This window comes from Vanellus vanellus, assembly GCF_965231255.1.
Source record: "Vanellus vanellus genome assembly, chromosome: 19".
NCBI classification, from domain to species: Eukaryota; Metazoa; Chordata; class Aves; order Charadriiformes; family Charadriidae; genus Vanellus; species Vanellus vanellus.
This window is the reverse complement of record NC_138924.1, coordinates 8,895,638-8,919,805: the sequence shown is the minus strand read 5'-3', so window position 1 is coordinate 8,919,805 and position 24,168 is coordinate 8,895,638. Positions and strand designations below refer to the sequence as shown.

Below are 24,168 nucleotides of genomic sequence, written 5' to 3'. Positions count from 1 at the left end.
AGCACGGCGGTCCGGGTGGGCGGCGGGTCGCCAGCCCTCCGCCGGTGCACGGAGGGGACCCGGACCCTGCCCTGCCGTGCCGTACCGGCCCGCACCGCCCACAGCCGGCAGCCCCGCGGCCCCGGGGGCGGGGAGGCGGCCCCGGCCGTGCCCATAAGGCGGGCGGGCGGGCGGCGGGGGCGGCCGTAGCGGCGGGGCCCATGGCGGCGGCGGCGGCAACGGTAGCGCGGTGCCTGCGGGGCGCCCGCCGCCTCCTGCCCGCGGGGGCACGGCGGGAGAGCTGCGAGCTGGCCCGGCTGGCGGGGCCGGTGGTGAGAGCCGGGGACGGGACGGGGCGGGGGGGGGACACACAAGGAATGGAGACCGGCGCCGGAGCGGCGCCAGCCCGGGGCGGGGGGGGGGCGGGGGGGGGTAACGGCCGCGGCGCTGAGGTGACGGGCCGGGGATCGCCCCGCGCATCGCAGGCCCGGAGCTCCCGGCGGCGTGTCCCGGGCTGTGGAGGAGTCCCCGGACCCCCGCCGGCACCGGGAGCGCCTCGGCGGCGGGATGAGCCCTGCCCGGCCCTGCCGCCGCCGCCGCTTCGTGTCGGGGCTTCGCCTCCCCCTCCCCGCCCGCTGAGGGGCCATCCCGGGCCCTCCCCTCCGCCCGCGGTGGGCACAGCTCGGGTTAAACCGCCACCGTCCGCTCCTGAATTGTCACCCGAGTGCTTATTCTTTGCCACGGGAACTCCCGGTGCTGTCCAGCCCGGCCCGGGTGTGAGAAGAGCGGTGGGCTTGGGGAAAGATGGGGCGGGGGGATAAGCTGTTAAATTGCTTAAAAACCAGTCTGCAGCCCCAGCACTGCCCATTCTGCAGAGGGGAGCTGGCGCCACAGCCCTGGTCTAAATCCATTGCGGGTGAAGCTTTGGGCTTTGAATCTTCTATGTCCAGTAAATCAGTAGCAAGTGATGGACTTCTCGGAGGTGCCCCCCTGGCATCAAAGCACTGACCTGCTGTGATCAGGCAGCGGAGGAAGTCTAGGCGGGTTTCGGTTTCTATAGCTGAAGGCATCAGCCATAGCTCAGTGCCCTCAACTGTTCCACCTGTGGCACAGCCCGCATCTCTGTGTGCACAGATAACCTCAAAACTAAACCTACAGCTGTCATTAGTTAATTCTCACTTCATGTCAAACCCTGCACTGGAACAATCGTGGAGGTATAGATCCTTCCTGCTGGGATTACTCACAGCAGGTTGAACATGCCCGGGCCTGGCAGGAGGACTGCATCTGCAGGCAGTGGTAGGAGGTCTGGAGAGGAGAAGGTTTTGTTTGGTTCTTCCTCTGACCCCCCAGGAGCTGGTTCTCCAGCAGCACTGGGATCTCGGCTTGCCAACTGCTGGGTGGAAAGGAGCGTGAGCAGACCCCAGGCACGGTCCCCAGCCATGCCCACCTCTCAGCTGGTATAAACATCTCTAACTCCCACCATCTGGTTCTAGCTGTGCCATGACTCCCTGCCTCGGACGCCTGTGGAGGGGCTGCTCTCTTGCCAAGGGAAAATGAGGTCTAGAGTGCAATCTCTGCTACAGCATCGTTAAGCCTTGATGTAGCCCCTGGCAAGGAACAAGCAGGCTGGACTTGATGTATCTCCAGGAGGAGAGGACATTGTGGTTTGGGAGGAGAGTTTTCCCCAGATGCAAAAAAAAGTTTGGAAAAGCGTTGGGATTTTTTGATTTTTTTTTTTTTTTTCCCTCTCTATGCATCTTTATCCTGGAAAAGAGGCTTTCTAGTGAAGCTGTTAAGCCACCCATAACCAAGGTCATCTGCCAGATTGGCTGCATAACACCAAAATACCACAGGGCAGGTGGAAGCCTGCTTTGAAAGACAAAGCCACCAAGAGCCTATGCAAGTCCTGGAGCTGGCTCCTGTGCCCCAGCAGTGCTGGTGAGCAGGGATGGGTTCCCAGGATGGCAGAGCCCTGGCCTTGAGGCAAGGCACTGCATTGACACCAGGAAACCTGACTGTTCATAGTACAACTCCTGGGGAAAGGGTGGTGTTCCTCAAGCCCTGTGTGGTCCTCATCTCACTGTCTCCTCCTCCTCCCATCCTAGTTTGTCGCCCAGCTGCTGGGGTTCCTGATCAGCGTGGTGAGCTCCATCTTCTGTGGTCACCTGGGGAAAGCCGAGCTGGATGCTGTGACGCTGGCTGTCTCTGTATGTATTACTCTGATTCTGCTGTGGTTTGAAACATACCAATTATGTGTCACCAAAAGAAGAAGAAAAAAAGCAAAACCTGTAGGAATGTGTATGTGAGGACCCTGCGTGTAAGCACAGCCTGATGCAGCACAAACATCGCATCTGCCAAACTGCTCTTACTTCTGCCCTGAGCACAGGCAGGAGATGGGAACTGAGCGGTCAGTGACTGTGCCACTGGCCAGCACCTGGGCAGGGAGCTGGAGTCTGTGACCAGCTCTCCGGACCCACCAGACCTGGGGAGTGCATGTGGCTAGGAGCAGCACTGTTTGCGGTCCTTTAGATATTCACCCCTTGCTAGAGGACAGAAAAGGCTATTTAGGTAACAAGAATGTGTTATTCTGAGAAATGGAGAAGGGCTGGAAACTTCCCAAGAACTCGTAGCAGAGCTGTATCTCCACCCAGTTGGGAGAGACCCAGTGCTTTGGGCCAGGTCCCCTGTCACCACCCTCCCTTGCACCCATGTCCCTTGTCTCTCCAGGTTATCAACGTGACTGGCATCTCCATCGGTTCTGGTTTAGCCTCAGCATGCGACACGCTGATGTCCCAGGTCAGTAGCAGCTCTCCCTTCCTTGTGCCTGGGAGGGTTCGGTTGGTGGTCACTTGCCTCTTGTGCAGTCTGGGCACAAAGGGTGGGAAGGGCTACACGGGGCTACAGATGCACTGGCTGGAAGCTGCTCCCTCCCTGCAGCTCCCCATGGAGCCCTGGGTGATGCCTGGGTAGCAAAAGGATGTGCAATCTGCCTGAGAGCCAGTTAAACCCAACCAGCCCGGCACTGGCCACTGCAGGGCATGCAAAATGTATTTAATCAGCCCGTTGCTGCCCTGTGTCCTGAGCATTTGCCCAGGCCCTTTGGTTCTCTCTAACTCTCACCTTGGTCTTCTCTCCTGACTCAGACGTATGGCAGCAAGAACCTGAAACAGGTGGGCACCATCCTGCAGCGGGGGATCCTCATCCTGCTGCTGTGCTGCTTCCCTTGCTGGGCGCTTTTCATCAACACCGAGCGGATACTCCTGCTCATCCGACAGGACCCTGAGGTCTCCAGGTCAGGGGTGAGATCGAGCCCTTCTGGATCAGGCATTTGGCTGTGGCTGGGTTGCCACGTAGTGTTGAAATCAAGGCTCCACGGAGCTTGAGTGCAACACTGCTTGGCTTGGCTTGTGCTCTGCTGTTTCATTAATTGGGGAAACAATTCTCTTTCCAGGTTAACTCAGGTCTATGTGATGATCTTTATTCCAGCGCTTCCCGTAAGTTGCTGCTACAGCTGCTAGGAGCTCCATGTTCAGTAACATTAGGGGAAAGGAGGAAGGGTCTTTGCTCTGTGGATCACAGGGCAGCACAGTTTAGGGTTTTACAACGTGCCCCTTGATCTTGGACCTTAACAGATGTGTATTGGTCAGCAGCTGCTCGACCAGCAAACGTGCACTCTTTCATCTTGCTGTGCAAAGGCTTTTACTGCAGGCCACATCTCTGCGCAACACATAACTGGTGATGGACATTGGAACCGGGGGCTCTGAGATAAAGGCTGCAGCTTGCTGTTCGCACACACTCACAGCTGCCGGGCTCTTGGCGCTTTACGCCGTCTCTCTGAAGAGACTCCCCTAAGACAGGGAGCAGTACCCTGGGGAACAAGTGTCTGTAGGTTAATGCTTTCTTCCAAGGTTTCCAGGCTCTCTTGTGCTGATGAGGAAGCACAGGAGACTTCCCATTTGGAGACTGATCTCCCTTCCCAGTGGGAATGGGAGGTGCCTTTTGTTGCTCTTGGCTTGGGGTGCAGCCAGTGCTGGCAGATGCCATGCTTCAACCAGACCACAGGAGCAGGGTGTCAGGCAGCGTGCCTGGCTGGGGCATGCTGAGAAGGTGGTGGGGAGGAGCTGAGGGAAGGACCTGTCCATGAGTGTTAAATGGTAGCTGGCTGTTGAACCATAGTGCGGCAGTGCTGATGAAATGAATCCTCACTTTTACAGGCGGCGTTTCTGTACCAGCTGCAGACGAGATATTTACTAAGTCAGGTATTGTATAACTAGCCAGGTTCTGGGCCATAGATTAAAGGTATTCCTAGGAACGTGGATAAAGTTGGGGATCTAAGTTCATCCTGTCCTGGGGAGAGCTGGCCTGAGCAATGTGTGAGGCACAGCCCTCTGCCGGACCTGCAGGGCAGGGAGAGCTCATGGCAACCACTCTTAGTTTGCTCCATTTCCCCATTGCTACCTTCCAACTCTGTATTTTGTTGATTGTACCAGCTCCTGAGCCCTGCATGCTGCCTTCTGCATGTCTAACGCAATCTGGCTTTATCTGAAGTAGGAGCTGCCTTCTTGCCTTTCCTCTTGGGCACTAATGAAGGTTTCCCCTGTGTTTGCTGGATGGGGGCTTGGGTGGTGCTGGGGCAGCAAACTCCAAAGTCTTTCCTTGGCTTCCAGGCGATCATTTTGCCTCAGGTGTTGACGGGGATTGCAGCCAACATCCTCAATGTGGCCATGAACGCCTTCTTCCTATACGCGCTGAAGCTGGGTGTGGTGTAAGTGTGAGCAGAGGTGGTGACAGCCTCTCCCTGGGTGCAGTGGTTTGTTGAGGGCTGTGGAAGTGTCCTGGGTGCCCAGTTCTGGTGCCCAGTTCTGCCACTCTCTGGCCCTAGCCAACCGTCCTAGAAAGATAAGGCTGGAGGGATCTGGGAGGTGGTGGTGGAGGATGTTGTTTGTAACCTGCCTGTCTCTCTCCCCAGGGGCTCTGCCTGGGCTAACACTGTGTCTCAGTACACCCAGGCCACTCTTCTCTTCCTTTACGTGTGGTGGAAAAAAATCCATGTGGAGACGTGGGGAGGTACTGTTCATAGCTTAATCCTTCAAAATGGCCCTAGAGATTTGGCCAGTCACCAGCACCCATGGTGTAGGTTTGACAAGGGGATTACCATCCTCTCACGGCAAGTAAATGCTGTAAGCCGTGACCCCAAGGCCCTTACTGTAGCCTCAAGTACATTCTTGCTCATCACCCTGGCTCAGGAATGCACCACGGTACAGCGAGACTAGGCTGATGTCCTGTGAGCTGTGGCTTGTGGTTGTTGTCCTCAGCGTCCAGAAAAGTGTATCGCTCCTCTTCAGGGGAAGAGAGGGAGAACATGCATTCATTCTGCTTCATCTCCTCAATGCAGGTTGGTCCAGGGACTGTCTCCTGGACTGGGGCTCCTTTTTCCGGCTGGCGGTGCCTGGCATGCTCATGATGTGTATTGAGTGGTGGACTTTTGAGCTTGGGAGCTTCTTGGCAGGTGAGTCCAAATCCTCTTTATCCACTGGTTCAACAAGACATCTTCCAGCCAAGCCTGCTCTGGTGGCTAATTCTTGAGCGTGTCCCCAGAGCACCTCCTGCCAGCAGGCTCCTCACCTGCAGGGTTGGTTCTGCAGGATGCAGCATCTGTTGGATGGGAACCCTGTAGTCACTGCCTTTTTGTAAGCAAAGGAGAATTTTTGATTCTGACCTAAAAGGAAGTGATTAATCTTTTCCAGGGCTACTTAGTGTGGTGGAGCTGGGCGCGCAGTCTATCATCTATGAGCTCTCCTCTGCGGCGTACATGGTAAGGGCTGGGTGTATTAAACCAAGATCAGCCTGGGAGGAGCCCCCAAACAGTGGCCCTGCAGATCAAGGCTGGGGAGGGAAGCAAGGGTGTGAAGCAGAAGTTGGTATCAGACAGGTGATGACTCTCAGACCTGCTGTGCAGCTGCACATCCAGGGGTTTGCTGCAGATAGAAAAATCTCTTTACTGCAGCAATGCCAATTTACCCCAAATTCCCTGCTGGGGAAGGAGAAAATTGCTGCAGGTTCTATTGCCCCTCACCTCCTCCTTGTCTCCTGCTACTCAGGTGCCTCTGGGCTTCAGCGTGGCTGCGAGTGTCAGAGTGGGCAATGCCTTGGGATCGGGGGATGTGGTGCAAGCCAAGACCGCCTGCATCACTGCGCTGCTGTGCACAGGTCAGCCCAGGTCCTGCAGAGGGGAATAAAGGAGCAGGACTTACTGCCCTTGATCCAAGCAATTTGACTATTTCTTTCAGGAGTTTTTGCTGTAGTGGTTGCAACATTACTGGGAACCCTAAAGGACGTAGTGGGATACATCTTCACCAATGACAAGTGAGTTAACAGCTTTCTCTTGAATATTATTACCTTTTTGGAGGGCGTGATTTATATCCCAGGAGCTGCTCAGAAGCTGCTGACAGATGGAGTTCATAAAACTCCATCTGCCAACCATGTTCCCCAAAGGTTCCTCCCCACTGCCCAGTGTCAATGGGCAGCGTGGATGCTGCTGACACTGGGACAGTACTGTGGTGGTACCCAAGCTGCATGTATCCCCTCAAGTGTCATGGGCTGGGATCGGGCTTTGCTGCTGGCTGAGGGAAATATGTCAGAACCAGAGTCCCTCGGGACCAGGCCGTGCTGCTTTCCCTGACCGGTACGTACATCTTCCCAACAGGGAGATCGTTATCTTGGTGTCCAAAGTGATGATCATCTTTGCTCCATTCCACTTGTTTGATGCAGCAGCAGTGAGTATTCCAGCATGTGGAGTGATTCTTCTCTGCAGGTTAGGGTGCAATGGAGAGTGCAAAGCTGCCTCAAGGTCATTCTTGATCTGTTAAAATGATACGGAGAAGCAAACTGATAAACTGTCAAAGCAGCTGCTTGCATTACCTACAGCACCTCAACGTCCCCTGTGCTTGCAGTTGCCCATTGGCATTGCTGCAGAACAACCCAGTTCTTTTTCCCCTGGCAAGGCTTCATCTCTTTACTAGCGTGTCAGAGCAGCACAAGTGAGCAGCTGGGTCTTCAGAGATGTCAGGTACTCACAGCATAGTGGCAGTGCTTGTACAACTCATTAGATAGTAAATCCAGCCTGTTTCCTCCTGTCACGTCCCAGACAGTGTCACTCTGGGGCACCGTCCCTCTGCTGGCACACCTCCTCGGTGTTTGCAGACGGTGCCACGTTCTACACTGGCATCAGCAGCTGGAACCAGAGGAGCCCTGTACCATGTGCTCTGTGATGTAGCTTTGGTCCCCCCAGCTCTGTGGGACAGTGCTGTGGGTTCCCCATAGAATCATAGAATGGTTTGGGTTGGAAAGGACCTTGAAGATCATAGAGTTCCAACCCCATGCCATGGGCAGGGACATGGTCCACTAGACCAGGTTGCTCAAAGACCTCCAGGGATGGAGCTTCCACAACTTCATTGAGCAACCTGTTCCAGTGCCTCACCACCCTCAAAGTGAAAAATTTCTTCCTAATATCTAATCTAAATCTACCTTCTTCCAGTTTGAAGCCATTCCCCCTCGTCCTGTTACATGCGCTTGTAAAAAGTCCCTCCTCAGCTCTCCTGTAGGCTCCCTTTAGGTACTGGAAGGCTGCTATAAGGTCTTCCCCAGAGCCTTCTCTCCTCTAGGCTGAACAACCCCAACCCTCTCAGCTTGTCCTCATAGGAGAGATGCTGCAGCCCTCTGATCATCTTTGTGGATGGACCCACTCTAACAGGTCCATGTCTTTCCTATGTTGGGGGTTCCAGAGCTGGACACAGTACTCCAGATGGGGTCTCAATTCACAGGCCCATGCCATTCCCCAGAGTTCCTGTGGTGGTACCTTCCATAGCATCTGCTGTCCCGTATATTGATCCCTCTGCCTGCTTTCCTTAGGCAACCTGTGGTGGTGTGCTGCGGGGCACAGGGAAGCAGAAGATGGGTGCTATCGCCAACGCCATCGGCTATTATGCCATCGGCCTGCCCATCGGCATCTCACTGATGTTTGCTGCTAAGATGGGGGTGGTAGGTACGTGTGTCCTCCATTTGGCTTTGTATGAGCTGCCAGCACTGCTGCTGCTGGGCCAAACCCCGTGCCTTGAGCAAAGGCTCAGTCCTGGAACTTGTGCTCAGATCTTCCTTCGTATCGGTGGGGCTGGATCACAGACTGAAGTACTTCGCTGAGGCGGGCTCCGATCAGCCTCCATCAAATGGGAGGGCTGAGATGTCCCAGTAAATCCAGGCTTGCTCCCAGCATAGGACCCTCCCAGGAGCTGTTTCCTCTCCCCTCAAGACTAGATTAGACATGGGGCGATAATCTGACCCCACCGAAGTCCTTGGGCCTTTTGGCAGTGGCTGGCAAAAGCAGGTTTTCCTCAAGCCCTCCCTGAAGTAACTCTCCATCGCTGCAGGTCTGTGGGTGGGGATGATTGTTTGCATCTCTCTGCAAGCCCTTTCCTTCTCGGCTTTTGTCACACGCATGGATTGGAAAAAAGCTGCGGAAGAGGTGAGACTTGTGCTTCTAGTAAATCCTAAAAGGTGTTAGGTGAGTTCCTGTCCCAGTACCCATGCCACAGGCCTCTGGGGGGAGGCAAAAGTGAAATGGGAGCTGTCCTTGCAGCAGCAATTTGGTGCTGAGCGTGCTTGCTTTGGGAGGGCGGAGGGAGGAGGCTCAGGTTTGCTTGGCTGGGCAGGACACCCTTGCTCTGAGAAGAGCAACTCTTCTGTGTGTTTTTAGGCTCAAGTCCGTGCTGGACGGAAAAAACAACTGGAAGATGTGAACTCCAATGGCGCAGCTGCTAACAAAACATCTACTGTGGGTATGTAACCAGGCCCAACAAAAGGGAGAGAGCCCAAATCCTCCACCCAACCCTTCCTTTCCTTCACAGTCATGGCAGCCGTGTTTGTCCTGCAGGCCCAGATGGCTTCCAAGAGCAGTGTCTGGCGCTGGTCCCAGGCCAGTGGCACTTCTCCTGTACTTAGTAATGGGGTACAAGGTACCCGTTACCCCTGTCACCACCCCGGCTGCTCCAGGGAAGAGCCTGGACTGCCAGCCAGTGTCTGCCCAACCTGGGAATACCTGCCACTCTGCTGTGGCACGTCCTGGTGTCCCTGAGCTTTGGGAAAGGACCCTCAGGACTGTCACTAGCGCTTGTGCAGCATCAGACTGGGATCCCCTGACTTTGCAGCTCAGCTTCCCTGCAGCAGTTGCCTCTCTTGCACAGATTACATCTCCGTTGACACGGACACCGTGGACACTGTGGTCCTGCCTGAGAGCATCGTGGGAGGTGAGAGGCAACCTGACCGCCAGCTCATCACACAGGAGGAGCCTGCAGTCGTCCCTGTTCCTCCTGCTGTGGTGTGGAGGGCTCTGATCGTCCGCCGCGTTTTGGCTGCTGCCGCTGCTGTTGCTGTCCTGCTGGTGGGCATACTGGTCCGGCTCCTGACTGGCAATGGCTAGAACCAGTGACACTGGGGAGCTGTGCACAGAACAGGAGGGCACATGGTGATGTCCCAGGAGGATGGTGTGGGGGAGGGAATTCCCCCTCGGTTCCTTGTAAAGAGTCACTTTGCTCAGTTTCCGATTAACTCACAAAGTTTTATCCCACATGCAGAGTTCTTAAAGGGGGTGAGGGCGCGGCACCTGGGAAGAAAGTGCTTGAGAGCTGGTTCCTCTCCTGCACTGCACTGGGATGTCGCTTGTGATAGGCGAGAGTGTATCCTGGAGCTGGCCCAGGAAGGAGACGGGGACTGTGTGCTGCTGTCCTGCTTCCTCCTACCTGGGGGCATTCGTCCATGTCACTTGCTAATGGCAGAAGCTCTTGCTGCCCATACTGCGTTTCCTCACGCGCTATTCTGTGCCAGCCTCTTGGCACGGCAGAGCCCACTTTGCTACCTCTGTGGCAGCGCAGAGCAAGGCCGACGCTGTTAGAAGGTGGCTGACTCCTCTGACTGCCGCCGGGGCGTTGGACGCTGGCTGCTGGCCCTGCTCTCCCTGCTGCGGGGCGGGCACGGGGCCTAAAGCAACTCTTCTTTGCACTTTTGTAAGGTGGGATTTTGATACAATAAAGTTTTCTGAGTAAATGTTGAGCTGTTAACGTGGTGTGAGCATGACCCCGGTCATTGGCATGACTAAGCTGTTAGAGGGGAGATGTGCGCCTGGTTTGTGCAGCACGACGGGCTCGCACAGGGCACAGCCTCAGCCTCCTGGCCCTGCGTTTTATGGCTGGCTCTGGGTGTAGGGCAGCCAGGGGCTTGTTTTATCGGGGTTTGTGCGCCTTCATTGCTCCCACACCATTGCTGAGCTGCATTGGAGAGGGTGGTGCGGTGCACAGCCATACAGAGCTGCCAAGGAACTGCCATACATCTTAATGCAAATGTCCCCAGCACTGCCTGCCCTCAGCACCGAGCCCCTGGCTGCGGTCTCAGGCTCTTACCTGCGGCTGTGTGACCACAGCGATGCCACTGCCTCTGCCATGTGGCACATGCTCAGCCACTGGAGGTGAATACCCCATAGAGCTGGTTCTTGGCACCTCTCTGCCACCCCACAACTCTCCTGGCACATGGTGCTGGTTGCCTGTGGGCTGGGAATGAAAAGAAGTGACATAAATCACAAAATCTCCTAGATTGGAAAAGACCTGTAAGATCATCTAGTCTAATCATTAACCTAACGCTGACAAGCCCACCACTAAACCATGTCCCTGAGCACTATATCTACACCACACAAATACTTCCAGGGATGGGGATGCCACCACTGCCCAGGGTATTGCGTTCCAATGCCTGATGACCCTTTCAGTAAAGAAATTCTTCCTAATATCCAATCCAAGCCCCCCTTGGCGCAGCTTGAAGCCATTTCCTCTTGTTCTATCACCCGTTACTTGACAGAACAGGTCGACTTCCACCTCTCTCCAACCTCCTTTCAGGTAGTTGTAGAGAGCAATGAGGTCTCCCCTGAGCCTCCTTTTCTCCAGGCTAAATAACCCCAGTTCCCTCAGCCGCCCCTCATAAGATGTGCTCCAGACCCCTCACCAGCTCCGTTGCCCTTCTGTGCACATGAGCAAAGAATAAGCAATAAAGGAGCTTGAAAAAAGCCATCAACCCAACCTCAGCAGCCTCTGCCTGGATGTGGGGAGGATGTGGCAGACTCTGCCCTGTTTGGGGTTCCGGTAGATTTGGGAACGCAGCCTGGGGAGAGGAGGAAGCCCACCTTGCTCTGCCCCCTGGGCTCCCCATCCCACCAGCGCCCACCTCCTGCCCCGTGCAGTAGAGGGTCTGCGTGGCGGTGGCAGCTCCCCTCCGCCGCCCCTGCCCTGCGGTGGGCCAAGGCAGGACGCTATATTTGGTCTGGCGGAGCGGTGCCGGTGAAACCCGACGCTGCCGCGCTGCGCGAGGCCGACAGCTGGAGCCAATGGGGCCCGCTTGTCTTGGCCGCCGTCGCGGTGTGATGAGAGGGGCCGAGACCGGCCGCGTCCCCACCACTGCCGGCAGCAGCTCACGGGAGACGACACACAGACCCATGGATCCTCCACCGCTGTTGGAAGCAGCAGACACCCCTCCAGCCCACCGGCCAGCGGAGCCAGGGCGAAGCAGGAGAGAGGTATGAGGGCTCGCGGGAGCGATTTGGGAAGACTCAGTCCCTTATACCTTGCCTGCATGTTGGGGCTCCTCCACACTGCCCACGGCGGTGCACGGGACCCTCGCTGCCCTGCCCTGCCTCACTGCCTGCACTCCCCATCGCCACCCCGGCTGCCGGCACCGAGGAGCACGCAGTCAGCTCGCCCGGCCCCGGCTGAAGTTCACCCCACCGTGGTTACACATTGCTCACCCCGGCGGGGTGGTTTTAACAGAGCGCGGAGGAAGAGGGTTGTTTCACTCCCCTGGCAGAGCGGTGGCATGAAGCAGGCGAACCTCCCCGAGGAGAACGGCTTCAGCGAGGCGATGGCTGCGGGCCAGCAGGGTCTCACACCTGGCAGCTGCGGGAAGAAACACCGCTGGCTTCGGCGCCTGATCCCGGACAACTTCTGGGAGGACGCAAAGAAGCTGCTGGTGCTGGCGGGGCCGCTGGTAAGGACCACAGGAGGAGAGTGCCCCCCCCCCAGCACGGCCGCCCCTGCTCACCTCCGTCTCTGACCTCCACCTCTCCTCTTCCCCACGCTCAGATCCTGATCCAGCTGCTGATCTTCCTGATACACCTCGTCAGCTCCATATTCTGCGGCCACCTGGGCAAGGTCGAGCTGGCTTCCGTCACACTGGCCATCGCTGTAAGCATTCCCGGGGGCTGCCCAGCTCCAGGCACTGGCTCCCACCCGCTGACAACTGGGATGGGATACGGACAAGGACAGAGATCTCAGACTCTCACTTTTCCTTTTAGCCCCTCTCCCCACCTAAAAGCCTTAAATGCTCACATTTGCTCTTTGGTGTTTTTTGTTTTTGTTTGTTTGTTTGTTTGTTTTTTTTTTAACTCCTGTTTCCAGGTTATAAATGTTACTGCCATCTCTGTAGGTTATGGTTTGGCTTCAGCATGTGACACCTTGATATCACAGGTGGGTAAGAGATGCTGGCACTTGTCCTGGAGATGTGGGGTTTTCCAGCATCAGCTGATGCTGCCCAGGCACCGCGTGGAGCCCCGGCTGTGCCTGCGAGCTGGGGAAGCTTGTCCCCAAGCAGCAATCCCATAACAGGCAGCTCCGTGCTCCCCTTGAAATACCAAACCCTTCCTGGGCAGTCTCCGGGGCGGTCAGGGCTGCTCCATGCTCCGTGGGGTCCCCATTCCCCCAGCACCGGCGTGCTGCCAGTGCAGCAGAGCTCCCCGTCCTCTCGCCTTGCAGACCTACGGCAGCAAGAACCTGCTGCGCGTGGGGGTGATCCTGCAGCGTGCCACCCTCATCCTCCTGCTCTGCTGCTTCCCCTGCTGTGCCATCCTCATCAACATCGAGCAGCTCCTCCTCCTCATCCGCCAGGACCCCGAGGTCTCCAGGTCGGGTGGCCCCGTGGCCCAGACACCACTGGCTCGTCCCTCCCCGGCATGGTGGGGCTGTGAGAGGGGGGCTATGGCCATTCCCCCTCGCTAACCATGCCCCTCGTGTCCCCCCAGGTTAACCCAGCGCTACGTGATGGCGTTTGTCCCTGCTCTCCCGGTGAGTCCCTGCGGGCACCCTGGATGCTGGCCACGCGCAGGGACCGGCCGTCCTGCTCCTATTTTCCACCGTGGCAGCAGAGCCCCTGCTCAGCGCTGACCTCATCTCACCCACCAATTTCCTTTTCAGGCAGTTTTTCTGTATAGCCTGGAGACAAAATACCTGCAGAACCAGGTAGGTCCCACCGCCCTCGCACCCACAGCGGGTCAGCCCTGGTTCGAGGCTCCCTTCAACCGTGCACCCAGGGTTTTCATGCTCGCTGTTCCCAGAGGCGAGGCAGAGTTTGTCCCCACCACTGCCCGGGTGCCCTGGAACAGATCTGACCCTGGACATCACCCCATCCCACAGCCAGGTGAATCCACCTGCCTGATGGACCTCCCTTCATACTTCCCCACATCAGGGATTTACCTCCAACACACTCATTTTCCAAGCAGGCAACATTATCAGAAGGTTTTTTTGGCTGGGAAAGCTGCTGAGCGCTGGGCTGGCAGGGACCTTCGCACCTCTCACCCGAAGCTTTTGTGAAGGTGCCCGCAGCCCCCATCTCCTCCTCTTTGCAGATGATCATGTGGCCGCTGGTGCTGAGCGGGATCGTCGGCAACGTCGTCAACGTGATCGCAAACTGCATCTTCCTCTACGTACTCCATTTAGGCATCACGTGAGTAGCGCCCGCATCCCGCGGAGGGGAAAACACAACACCTGGCAACGGCAAGGGACTTTTCAGGGACGTCAGCACCACCAGGCGCAGCCGAACATCCGGCGCTCGCGGGGGCACGGTGGGATGTTATGCTCTGGCACCCCGAGGCCGGGGAGGCGTGAGCAGGATGCCGATGACCTTTCTCATTTCCTTTGCAGGGGCTCTGCCTGGGCCAACACCGTTGCTCAGTATTCACAAACCACTTTCTTGTTGCTCTATATCATAGGCAAGAAACTCCACGTGAAGACCTGGGGAGGTAAGAGCATCTCCCCAGCTCCCTCTGGGTCCTGCCTTACACAAGTATTCACGACTCTTCCACCACTTCTACCAAGTGAATTCTGTTAGTCCTGACGGTGAAATATTAACCTCAGCCCGGTACACCCCAGGAATGTGGTGCTGCTTCGGTGACAGCACGTCACGCGCGAGAGTTGGCAGAGCACCGTGCTGGGCAGTAAACATTAATTCTGGAGAAATGAAACTTTCTGCTGAGGCTTTGTAGGGTTCAGCTCCAAAGCTGGATGAGCACAGACGTAAGCACGAGGTTGTCCTCAGAGGCTTTGCTCCAGGAGGGATGAGCTGAGGGTTGCATTGCTCTGTGGCCCACAGGATGGCATCAGCAGAGCCCGTACGTGCGCAGTGTGCTGCTGGAGGTCCTACGGAGCTGAGGAGCACTGCCCTGGTGGCTCTGCAAACAGGAACAGCACCTCCAGCTGCCTCAGGTGCTCTCCACGGATGTAGTGGCCAGTCTGGTCATCCATCAGGTGACGTTTCTCCTCTCTGCAGGCTGGTCCAGCGAGTGCCTGCTGGAGTGGGACAGCTTCACCTCCCTGGCCATCCCCAGCATGCTCATGATATGCATCGAGTGGTGGACCTACGAAATTGGGAGCTTCTTGATAGGTCAGCGGAGAGGGGGGAGCTGCAAGGAGGTGAACAGGGAGGGACCCAGAGCGGCGTCTGCAGCAGTCGCAGGGGCCGAGAGCAGCTCTCCACCGGGCACTCACACCCAGCGCTGACCCTCTCCTCTCCGCCAGGCCTGCTGAGCGTCATAGAGCTCTCTGCCCAGTCCATCATCTACGAGGTGTCCGTTGTGGCTTTCATGGTAAGGGCCGGGGGTTATTATTTCAGAGCAGGGCTCCCTGGGGACACTCCTGGGACAGGCACCTGGCAAAAATCAGCTCCAGCAAATCTCGGTCTTCCCCCTCTGCACTTAAGCCTCCCCCTGCTCCCACCGATTCCTCCTGGGGAGATGTTTTAAATTAAATCCTGAACTCCGTCCCCGCCTCTGCTGGGTGGTTATTCTGCTGTCACTGCCATGGCGCCATTACCCAGACGCACACGTGAGCCTCAGCCCTGTGGTTACAGATCCCCCTGGGGCTCGGCACGGCCGCCAGCGTGCAGGTGGGGAACGCGCTGGGCGCCGGTGACGTCGAGACGGCCAAGAGATCCTCCTCCACCAGCCTGCTCTGCACAGGTCAGGCCACCGGCGTGTCGGGAAGCCTTTGCCCGGGCTTCTTCCAGGCACAGCAGGACCAGGGAGTGTTTGTCATCCCCTGCCTGCGGCGCACGCCCATGTCCCCTGCTCTGACCCTTCGGCTGCTCCCGAGGTCCCCGTCACAGCCAGGTCGGGCTCAGCACTTTGCTCTGTTTTTCAGGGTTTTTTTGCATAGCCGTGGGGGTCATTTTAGTCGCCACGAAGGATGTGCTGGGATACATCTTCACCCCTGACAAGTGAGTGCCACCAGCTCCCAGCCTTGGTTCGCAGAGGTCGGTTCCCAAAAGCGATCGTTGGCTCTTCTCTGTCCCCAGGGAGATTGTTGACTTGGTGGCCTGGGTCATGCCTGTCTACGTTGTCTTCCACTTGTTTGAAGCCACGTGTGTAAGTCCTTGGGGATGCTGCTGCTTTTGGTTAGGGGACCTCCGTGCTGAGCGGCAGCATCGCAGGTCGGTCGGTCGAAGGTCCCTCAGGCTGCGGGTGGGCACCGGCACACACACCGGGACCCTGCAGAGCTCCTGGGCTCACCACTTAGACCACACCAAGTGCACAAAGAGGTGCTGACCCACAGGACCGGGCAGGGATGCAGAAATAACCAGGCAGAGGCTGGTCATCACCAGGCTGGTTCACCAGCCCCCACCAAGGCAGCAGCAGAGCCCTGAATTTGGCCAATGCGGCGCTCCCGGCCCTGTCCCCATCCCCTCTCCCTCTCCCCATCAGGGTGCCAGCAGCGGGGTGCTCAGAGGCATAGGCAAGCAGAAATTCGGTGCGATCCTCAACGCTGTGAGCTACTATGGTGTGGGCCTGCCCCTGGGCGCCGTGCTGCTCTTCGTGGCCAGGATCGGCATCATAGGTACCGACCCCACGCGTGCAGCTTTTCCAGGTCCCCCGTGGGGACGCAGCTCCCCCCAGCTCCACTGATGGCTCACCATAACCCTCCTACCTGGCTGGGGACTGGGCACACTGGGGTGGACTGGGATGGCCCCTGCAACTACTGAAAGCTTTTAATTTTACTGGGAAAAAGCAACCACTGTCAGGTCGGCTGGGCAGCCCCACAGCAGGCACCCACAGCCACCCCATCCCCGTGTCCCTGCTGACCTCGGTGACATCCCCTTTCCTGGCTCGCTGTCCTGAGATGCCGTCTCGGTTGGGTTTGGTCCAGCCACGGTGCCCGACTGACTCCGGCGTGCCCTCTGCAGGCCTGTGGCTCAGCATGCTCGTCTGCGTCTCCATCCTCTGCACCTGCTTCATCGCCTACATCTCCCGCATGGACTGGAGGAAGGCAGCTGAGGAGGTAACCCGTGCACCCACGGCATCGCACCCTGCCAGCAGGAAGGTCCCCGGCGGCTTGGCTGGGATCGCAGTGGGATAAGACAGCATCGCGGGCTTGATCCCTCTAATGCCCCCAGCAAAAACCAGTGCTCCCGTGTGTGGGACTGTGGCCACCTCCCTGTAATTCAGCTCCGTCCCACTCATGCACTTGATGGCCTCAAGGTTTTCCTCTGCACCTTGTTGCCACCCTTGGCTGGGGACATGAAGCACAAAGCAGACCGAGGCATCCTGAGCACTGCCTTGTGCCCCAACTGCTCCAGGGCTCCCACCAGCCAGCATCGCTTGGGCATTTTGGGCATCTTTCAGCTGTGTGGTGCCATTTCCAGCCGGACGAACCCTGCGAGAGGCAACACGTTGGCTTTTCTTGGGGGGGATTTCCCATACCACACGCCGCCGGCTAAGCCCATGGCATTCCCTCCCCCAGGCTCAGCGCCGCGCAGGAGTGACCCAGCCACCGCCAGAGGAGCTGAACCCGGGCCCCGAACCCTCCTGCAAGGCGCTTCCCTCTGGTGTGGGGCCAGCTCCACTGCCCCACACATACCCCCCTGCCGTGGCGGTGAGGGGGTGCATAGGTATGGCCAGGAGCTGGGCACCACCTGCGGTCGTGGGTTTGGGTCCAGGAAGGGCCCTCAAGGATTCACATCAGCCAGGAACAAGCTCACAAAATGGGAGTGCAGCTGGTGGCACCCCCAGTAACAATAATTATGAGGGTGGGCTCAGGAGGGTGACGGAGCCTGGTGGGGGGAAGACCTGGAGGGATGGGGCACCCTGGGCAGTTCTCACCTTGCAGACACTGGGTACCACTGAAGCTTCACCAAGGGCTGGAGATCTCCACGATCTGGGCTGCTTGTAAAGTGCTTTCAGACCTCGGACAAAACCCTCCCAAGAAACCCCTCAATTGCCCCAAAAGCCCTCAGCGACCCTGCCCTGTTCTCCTTGCAGCGGGAGTGGATGCACAGAACGGTGTTGTGCTCATGGGCATCACCAGGATGGAGGGACCGACGTACCAGCTGGAGCCCCAGGAAGCCACTCCTGCCACATCCCCTCCGGCCACCACCAGGGCCACCAAGGAGCTGATCATCCGGCGTGGGCTGGCAGCGGCTGCAGCCGTCGGAGTACTTGCGCTTGGCATCGTCATAAAGCTGACGACCAGCAAACACTGACTCACACCGGGGACTGTGGGGACTTCGTTTTGGGGACGAAAGCCCCTTCTGATGGGTGGACATACAAAGCACAGACCAGCCAGTGAGAAAACCCAGCACACGCCTGTCCCATGGGAGCCAAAGGGCCCCCGGCAGCATCTGCTCAGCCACCACTCGGGAACAGGCCCTGTGGCTGCTCCGACACCCAAAAGGCCACTCTGGGCTGCCCGCCCACACCGAGCGTGTGGGTTCCCCCCTCCTGCCCACGCTGCTGGCTGTCACCTGCCGACCGGAGCCCAGCACAGCCCGGCTCACACCGTTGCTCTGTGACAAACACCAAATAAAGAACAAACGCAGCTGGGCTCGGGATGTCTCCTTTGGGTGGGGGCCGAGGGCAGGGCTCAGGCCGGAGCAGGGGAACATACCACGCTGGGGGCTGCATCAATCCGGGGGCTTGTGGGTCTTGCCCCGGCCCTCGTTGGCCTTTACAGTAAAACAAAGGTTTTATTCAGCAAAGCAGCTTCCAGTTACAAGCTTGGAGGTAAAAGAGTCCCAGTAAATCAATAAAAAGTGGAAATTCAATTACGTGTGAGATGGCCGGCTGCTCAGCCGAGGCCAAGGACCTCCCCAGACCTGAGGCTGCGGTGGCAGCGATGCTGCTGTCAGCACTCAGCCCCAGACGCAGTGCACCAGCCGTGCGACGGTCCCTGGTGCTCCTCCAGTCCTTGGGGCAGAGTGTGGCCACAGCTCAGAAAGCCTTTGCTGTCACCTCAGGTAGCCGTTGCCCACCTTGGACAGCTAAAGGTGGTTTCCCCTGCAATGAGACATCACCCCTTCGGTCATGAGTCCTTCTGAGGATGGGGTGCTGCAGGTTCTTGGAGGCTCTTTCCTTCTGCTCTGGGCAGGCTGCTGGGGACAACCAGCCTGGACCATCCCCATCAGTAAGACACGCATTCCGTTAGGCTTATTCCTGGTACGAGATACCTTTCTTGGGGATCACACGATGTGTTCCGTGGATAACAGGCTCAGTAACAACTGCCTGTTTTGATACCCTCGTGACAAATGATTCCGCTGTTCCCAAGAGCTTTTAGATGGGCTCCTGTTTGCAAAGCAGGGCAGGTGCTGCCTCCTTCCCTCTGCCACCACTCAACTGCTGAGGTCTGAATCAGTTCCTGTGTTTCAGCAGAAGTCGGAGCCTTCAGCTCAGGGCTTCTCTGCTTCAGGTGGGTTTCATTTGCTTCTACCTCTTCAGTGCATCGGCTGACTTGGAAGAAAAGAAATTGCAGCAAGGAAAAGTTTGGCACTAGGACTGCAGGGAGCAAGTGGCAGGTTACAGGTCTGGTGTGCTGCCGACTGCTGATCACCCCTCTCATCTGGAGGACACCATCTGGAGAGGCACAGAAACAAGGCTGAGGCCCACAGGGAGGGAGCAGAGCCTGAGGCAATGGGGCGATGGAGGCCGAGACCAGGGCGGGCTCAGGGGATAGGGGTGGGAACACGTACTCATGCAGAGAGCAGAGCAAAGCTCACCTTTGCCACCACCGCTGCCACAATCCCCAGCAGGGCCAAGATGGCCAGACCCACTTGGCCCTTGTTAAACCGCTTCAAGAGGAAGAACTTGGCCCAATCCACCTTCTTCTGGCTGCCAGGTGGGTACCGGAGTTTGTTCACAACCTCCATCTTCAGGTCCTTGATCAAGCAGGCGCGGCGGTGGGAGAAGGTCTCAAAGCTGTGCTTGCCATGGTAGGCGCCCATCCCACTGTTCCCTGAGGGACACAACCCACCCAGGTGACACCATGCAGTGACAGCTGCAATTCTTAAATCCTGTTTGGCAGCCCCCAGGACACCGGGGAAGCTTGGTCGCGGTGCTTCTCGCACCTGGAGCAGCTGCTCTGCTCCCCAAGGGCAGAGAAGCAAAGAGCAGCTTTAATAACTACCCAGAAATAAGTGAAGACCTGCTCACTGCCTTGAACCGGTGCTCAGGTTGGTTGTGTGCACCCAACCTTGATACGTTAATGGCACCAGCCCCCTCCTCCCCAGGGCCAGCCCTGCTTCTCCCACAAAATTTACACTGGGGTAGGGGACAGGAGGAAGAAGTAGTGGGAGATAAGAAGGACATTCAGCAATCGGCCATCAGAAACACCCAAGACCTCAGCCTTCTACCCACAGCCGGGTTGTCTCTGCCACAAAACCACGATCCTGACAGCCACCATGGAAACTCAACCATCCGCTTGGCCACAGCCAACTTTATCCCACACTCCAGCACAGAAGAATTGGAGCTGCGGACAGATGTGCCAGAGGGTTTCCCTCTCCCACTGGCACCACCACTGTTCCAATCACTAATGAGCCTTTTTACAAAGGAACCCACCAGTGAAAATAATGGGAAAATGCCGCTTAAAGTTCCTGAATTGCCAAATGGGTGTGATGGCACCTGGGTTAGAGGTTGCTGCTCTGAGACTGAAACGAGGCATATGGGATGGAGCAGGGACCTACCCACGCCGCCGAAGGGCAGATCCGGGACCAGAGCGTGCATGAAGACATCGTTGGCTGTCACGCCGCCACTGGAGGTCTCTGATATCACCCGTCTGATCAGCTGCCCAGAATGAGAGATGGCACAGAACAGAGGGAGATCAAGACAGGCCACAAACACCATGGCTTTAGCAGAGCAGGTGGGTGTCAAGGTGACGCTTGCATGTCGCTTTGGGGGGGACAGCAGGGTGTGCCTTGTTCCTTGAGAGAAGACACGTTTACATTACTTGAGCACAAGATCTGCTCAGGTGGAACAGCCACAAAATGAAAAGGCTCCATCCCAGCGGGACAGGTGGGAGGCGGCGGTGCGTGGGCCAGAGCCTGATGTGCTCCTCAGCCCTCCCACCTGAACTGCCCGGGGCTGTTGTGTGAGTGCAAAGCCCTGACCTAAATTCCTGAGCTGGCACAACAGAGCCTGGAGCGGGGGCAGGAGACGTGCAAGGAAGCAGCATCCATGAGTGTGGGCTGGCCAGCGGAGGCACACGGGGAGCTGTGCAAAGCCAGAGTCCTTCAGCAGGAGATGGGGAACCTCCAGCAGCTCTGGGGACACTTGTGGCCCCCGTGAGGCAAACGCTGCAATTCACAAGCAAAGAGGAGCCAACACGGACCCTGCGGGGAGCTGTGCCTGGGAAGGGCCATGTCCAGGATCAAACTGCACAGAGTCACTTCTGCGGGGGAGCACAGCCCAGACCCACCTGCTTGTTGTTCGAGAAGATGTACAGGGCAAGGGGCTTCTCCCGACGATTGATGAACTCAATGGCTTCGTCCACACTCTTCACGGTCAGAATGGGGAGGACCGGTCCAAAGATTTCCTCCTCCATCACCTTTGACTCCGGAGAAACGTCGGTGAGGATAGTCGGTGCTGAGGCAAACAGGAGGGCAGGAGATGGTGTGAGCAGCACAGAAGACATGGTCCATCGCAGGACCTCATCCTGGCTGCTGCCTGCGTTCAACACACACCAAGCGAGCCACGGACACACACAGCCCCCAAAAGGCAACCATGACCACCCCACTTCCCAGCAGTGGTGCCAGAAGCACCAGAAGCACCTATGAAGCAGGAGGCCTCATCCGTCTGTCCCCCGTGAGCGATCTTCTGCCCTTCCAGCAGGCCCAGGATCCTCTTGAAGTGACGCTTGTTAATGATCCTTTCGTAATCCGGAGATGACTTCACGTCTTCTCCATAGAATTCCTGCCAAAGGGCACAGCAACACCAAGGCGCTCAACACACCTTCACAACAGCCACAGCTCCAGGGCTGCAGCCACAAAACTCACACCCGGGCTGCAACGGGGACAACTCCCACAGCACCAGAAACCCCACGCTCACCTGCAGAGTCGCCTTGATGTTCTCCACCACTTTGCTCTGGATGGAAGGGTCGCAGAGGATGTAGTCCGGGGCGATGCAGGTTTGCCCACAGTTCATGTACTTCCCCCACGTTATCCGCCTGCGGGAGAAAGGGAGGTGGTTTCTCCATGGTCAGTCCCTTCCAGACCCCACAGCCCCGTCCATCGTGCCTGAGTGACACCCGCAGTCCAGGGAAAACAGCCCACACACGTCCACCTGCCCAACAGGGTCCCTGCCCCTCTGCTGAGCCCCCACCAAGGGCTTCAACAGCCTGACCTGCAGGCAACGGCCAGGTCACAGTCCTTGTCGATGTAGCAGGGGCTCTTCCCACCCAGCTCCAGGGTGACGGGTGTCAGGTGCTTGGTGGCCGCTGCCATCACGATTTTGCCCACCGCGGAGTTGCCAGTATAAAGAATGTGATCAAATCTCTGGGTCAGCAGCTGTGTTGTCTCAGGTACTCCTCCAGTGACCACAGAATACAGCTCCTGCAGGACAAGGGTTTTGGGGTCACCTCAACCTAGTGCATCCCCATGTTGCAGAGAAACCTGGGAAGCGACAATGGGCCACACTCACCCGGTCAAGGTACTGGGGGAGGAGATCAGCCACCAGCCGAGCCGTGTTCTCACTGATTTCTGACGGCTTCACCACCACAGCATTGCCTACAAGACAAATGCGGCACAGGCACTGAGCCCTCCTCCTGCTCTCCTGCAGCACCCACCCATGGACCCACGGAGGACAGGGCCTGTGGCGGGTACCCACCTGCTGCGATGGCCCCGATCAAAGGCTGCATGACCAGGACAAAGGGGTAGTTCCAGGCCCCGATGATCAGCACCACCCCCAGTGGCTCGGAGCAGATGTAGGCCTCATCCCGCATTGTCAGCAGGTTCCTCTTCACAGGCTGAGGCGCTGCCCAGGACGGCAGCTTGTCCATGGCCAGGGCCAGCTCCCCCAGCACGCCCAGGATCTCATGGCCATACGCATTGGGCCCACTCTGCAATGAATGGGAGCTTGGGGAGGGGACAGCAAAGGCACCCACCTCCCACTCCCACCACAGCAGCCCGGGGAGGCAGGGCGAGGTTTTCCAGGACCATGGTGGACAACAGTAAAAACCATCTGGCAGGGCAAAGGCAGCCCTTTGGGTCACTGCCTTCCCTCAGGGCTGACCACTGTCCATGTGTAGCAGAAGGGAGAAAACCCCCCAGTGACACAGACCTTGTGCAGATCTGCCTTGATGGCTGCCAGGATCTCCTTCTCCTTCTCTTGCATCATCCGCTCCAGGGCTTTCAGCTGCTGCATCCTGAACTCCAGAGAGCGGCACCGGCCCGAGTTGAAGGCCGCTCTCGCCCGCCCAACGACCTGCTGCATCTTCTCCATGGCTGTTCAGCGCTGTGGGGAGAGAGCAGCAAGACCCAGCTCAACATGAGGCCATTGAGGGCTGCTCATGCCTGGGAACACTCAACATGGGGCCACCACCAAGAAAAGTTCCACCCAGAGCAAGGCTGGAAGGTGTTCTCCTCCTTGGCTCACCTCCTGCTCAGGGCTCCCACCTGCCAATGCCCCATCCTACCTGCACACAGTCCACCAATGGAGGGTGCCTCTCATGGCAACCCACCATCTCTGGGCACGGCTGATAGAACCTGTTCTGCAGGTGTTTTCTCCTTGCTCAGGGATACCCTTAAACCCACCAGCCACCCCACCTTCTGCTCACAGGGATGTTTCCCAGGAGCCAAAACACAGAGATGACCGTGGCCTTGGTGGGCAGCCAGCTGGAAGTGGAGCTGTGTGCCTGAAGCCAGCCTGCGCCCGCCTTCCTCGTAACTGCGAGGCCCTCGCGTGGCATTGTCGCAGAAACACGAGGAAAGGTTGCAGAGGTTTCATCATGCTTCCCGGGTGCAGTCTTTCACTCTTTAGTCCGGACAAGAGATCTGCCTGCCCTCCCTGCCCAACCGAAGGAGACACCGAGGTTCCCTTGCAACTGTTTAAATCTGCCCTTCCCTGCCCGCTGCCGCAGCTGCGTGACGCAGCCCCGATCCTGACCGAGAAAGCAGATGACTCATCAAAAAGAAAAAGAAGGAAAATAAGAAAGTTACCTTCAGAGCAGCTTCTCTCTCCACCCGTCTCCTGCAGCAAGTGCAAGCAGGCGCAAGCTCTTCCCCTGATGCAGCTCGGAGTGGTTTCTCCTCCCATGAGAGGATAGCTGGCTCGGGCCCAGGGCTCTCGCTAGATACAAGATGCCCTTTACCCAGATATATCCTCACCCTGCGAAAACGTGAGCCCTGGATCGCCACGTTCAGCCGGGGCAGTGACTCAGCTGCCCGTGCGGGATTGCAAGAGACCACGTGGCTTTGCCCACGTTGGGGGCACGAGGCCGGGGGAGTGCTTTCACGTGCTGCAGCAGCCTTTGGGAGCCAACGAACGCAGCCCGCGCTATCGTCCGGATCTGAACAAACCCCAAACGGGCAGCGCCCGCAGGTGGGAGGCTATCAGGGAGGATGGATTTGCAC

At 57.8% G+C, this 24,168-nt stretch overlaps 3 protein-coding genes across 6 annotated transcripts; 2 read left to right on the top strand and 1 right to left on the bottom strand.

The window, feature by feature from the left end:
• Positions 1-200: 200 nt before the first annotated feature.
• On the top strand, positions 201-10,067 carry LOC309679724 (multidrug and toxin extrusion protein 2-like; the record flags this gene model as incomplete). The annotated part of the gene is made up of 17 exons (XM_082493111.1): positions 201-311; positions 2,085-2,186; positions 2,707-2,775; positions 3,123-3,271; positions 3,431-3,473; positions 4,194-4,238; positions 4,647-4,744; positions 4,949-5,046; positions 5,375-5,488; positions 5,727-5,794; positions 6,081-6,189; positions 6,270-6,345; positions 6,686-6,755; positions 7,891-8,023; positions 8,406-8,500; positions 8,732-8,813; positions 9,219-10,067. 17 exons carry the CDS (start codon positions 201-203, stop codon positions 9,452-9,454), a joined length of 1,698 nt encoding a protein of 565 aa, XP_082349237.1. The 3' UTR covers positions 9,455-10,067.
• Positions 10,068-11,886: 1,819 nt separating this feature from the next.
• LOC309679589 (multidrug and toxin extrusion protein 1-like) lies at positions 11,887-18,122 on the top strand (the record flags this gene model as incomplete). The annotated part of the gene is made up of 17 exons (XM_082492937.1): positions 11,887-12,057; positions 12,153-12,254; positions 12,468-12,536; positions 12,822-12,970; positions 13,088-13,130; positions 13,260-13,304; positions 13,691-13,788; positions 13,986-14,083; positions 14,611-14,724; positions 14,859-14,926; positions 15,190-15,298; positions 15,480-15,555; positions 15,634-15,703; positions 16,040-16,172; positions 16,519-16,613; positions 17,076-17,223; positions 17,594-18,122. The coding sequence occupies 17 exons, from the start codon at positions 11,887-11,889 to the stop codon at positions 17,812-17,814; spliced, it is 1,809 nt and encodes a 602-aa protein (XP_082349063.1). The 3' UTR covers positions 17,815-18,122.
• Positions 18,123-18,188: 66 nt separating this feature from the next.
• Positions 18,189-23,966, bottom strand: LOC309679687 (aldehyde dehydrogenase family 3 member A2-like). Of its 4 annotated transcripts, XM_082493066.1 has the most exons (11): positions 23,755-23,966; positions 22,877-23,050; positions 22,424-22,655; positions 22,238-22,323; positions 21,941-22,149; positions 21,647-21,764; positions 21,370-21,511; positions 21,018-21,184; positions 20,287-20,386; positions 19,324-19,559; positions 18,189-19,202 (listed from the first exon to the last, which is right to left on the bottom strand). In XM_082493066.1, the coding sequence occupies exons 2-11, from the start codon at positions 23,036-23,038 to the stop codon at positions 18,819-18,821; spliced, it is 1,836 nt and encodes a 611-aa protein (XP_082349192.1). In that variant the 5' UTR covers positions 23,039-23,050; positions 23,755-23,966; the 3' UTR covers positions 18,189-18,818. The 4 variants fall into 4 exon arrangements, 3 of the variants coding, with proteins under 3 accessions (XP_082349192.1, XP_082349193.1, XP_082349194.1); XM_082493067.1 differs by lacking the exon at positions 23,755-23,966 and having other exon boundaries at positions 18,955-19,057; positions 22,877-23,102; XM_082493068.1 differs by lacking the exon at positions 23,755-23,966 and having other exon boundaries at positions 19,039-19,180; positions 22,877-23,102.
• Between the last annotated feature and the right edge of the window lie 202 nt (positions 23,967-24,168).

Excerpts from the sequence above, each read along its gene's own strand:
- LOC309679687 (XM_082493066.1), bottom strand. The coding sequence starts at position 23,038 with ATGGAGAAGATGCAGCAGGTCGTTGGGCGGGCGAGAGCGGCCTTCAAC. Across the intron at positions 22,656-22,876 it reads TCAAGGCAGATCTGCACAAG|AGTGGGCCCAATGCGTATGG; the intron begins GTCTGTGTCACT and ends CATTCATTGCAG. Across the intron at positions 21,512-21,646 it reads ACATCAAGGCGACTCTGCAG|GAATTCTATGGAGAAGACGT; the intron begins GTGAGCGTGGGG and ends GCCCTTTGGCAG.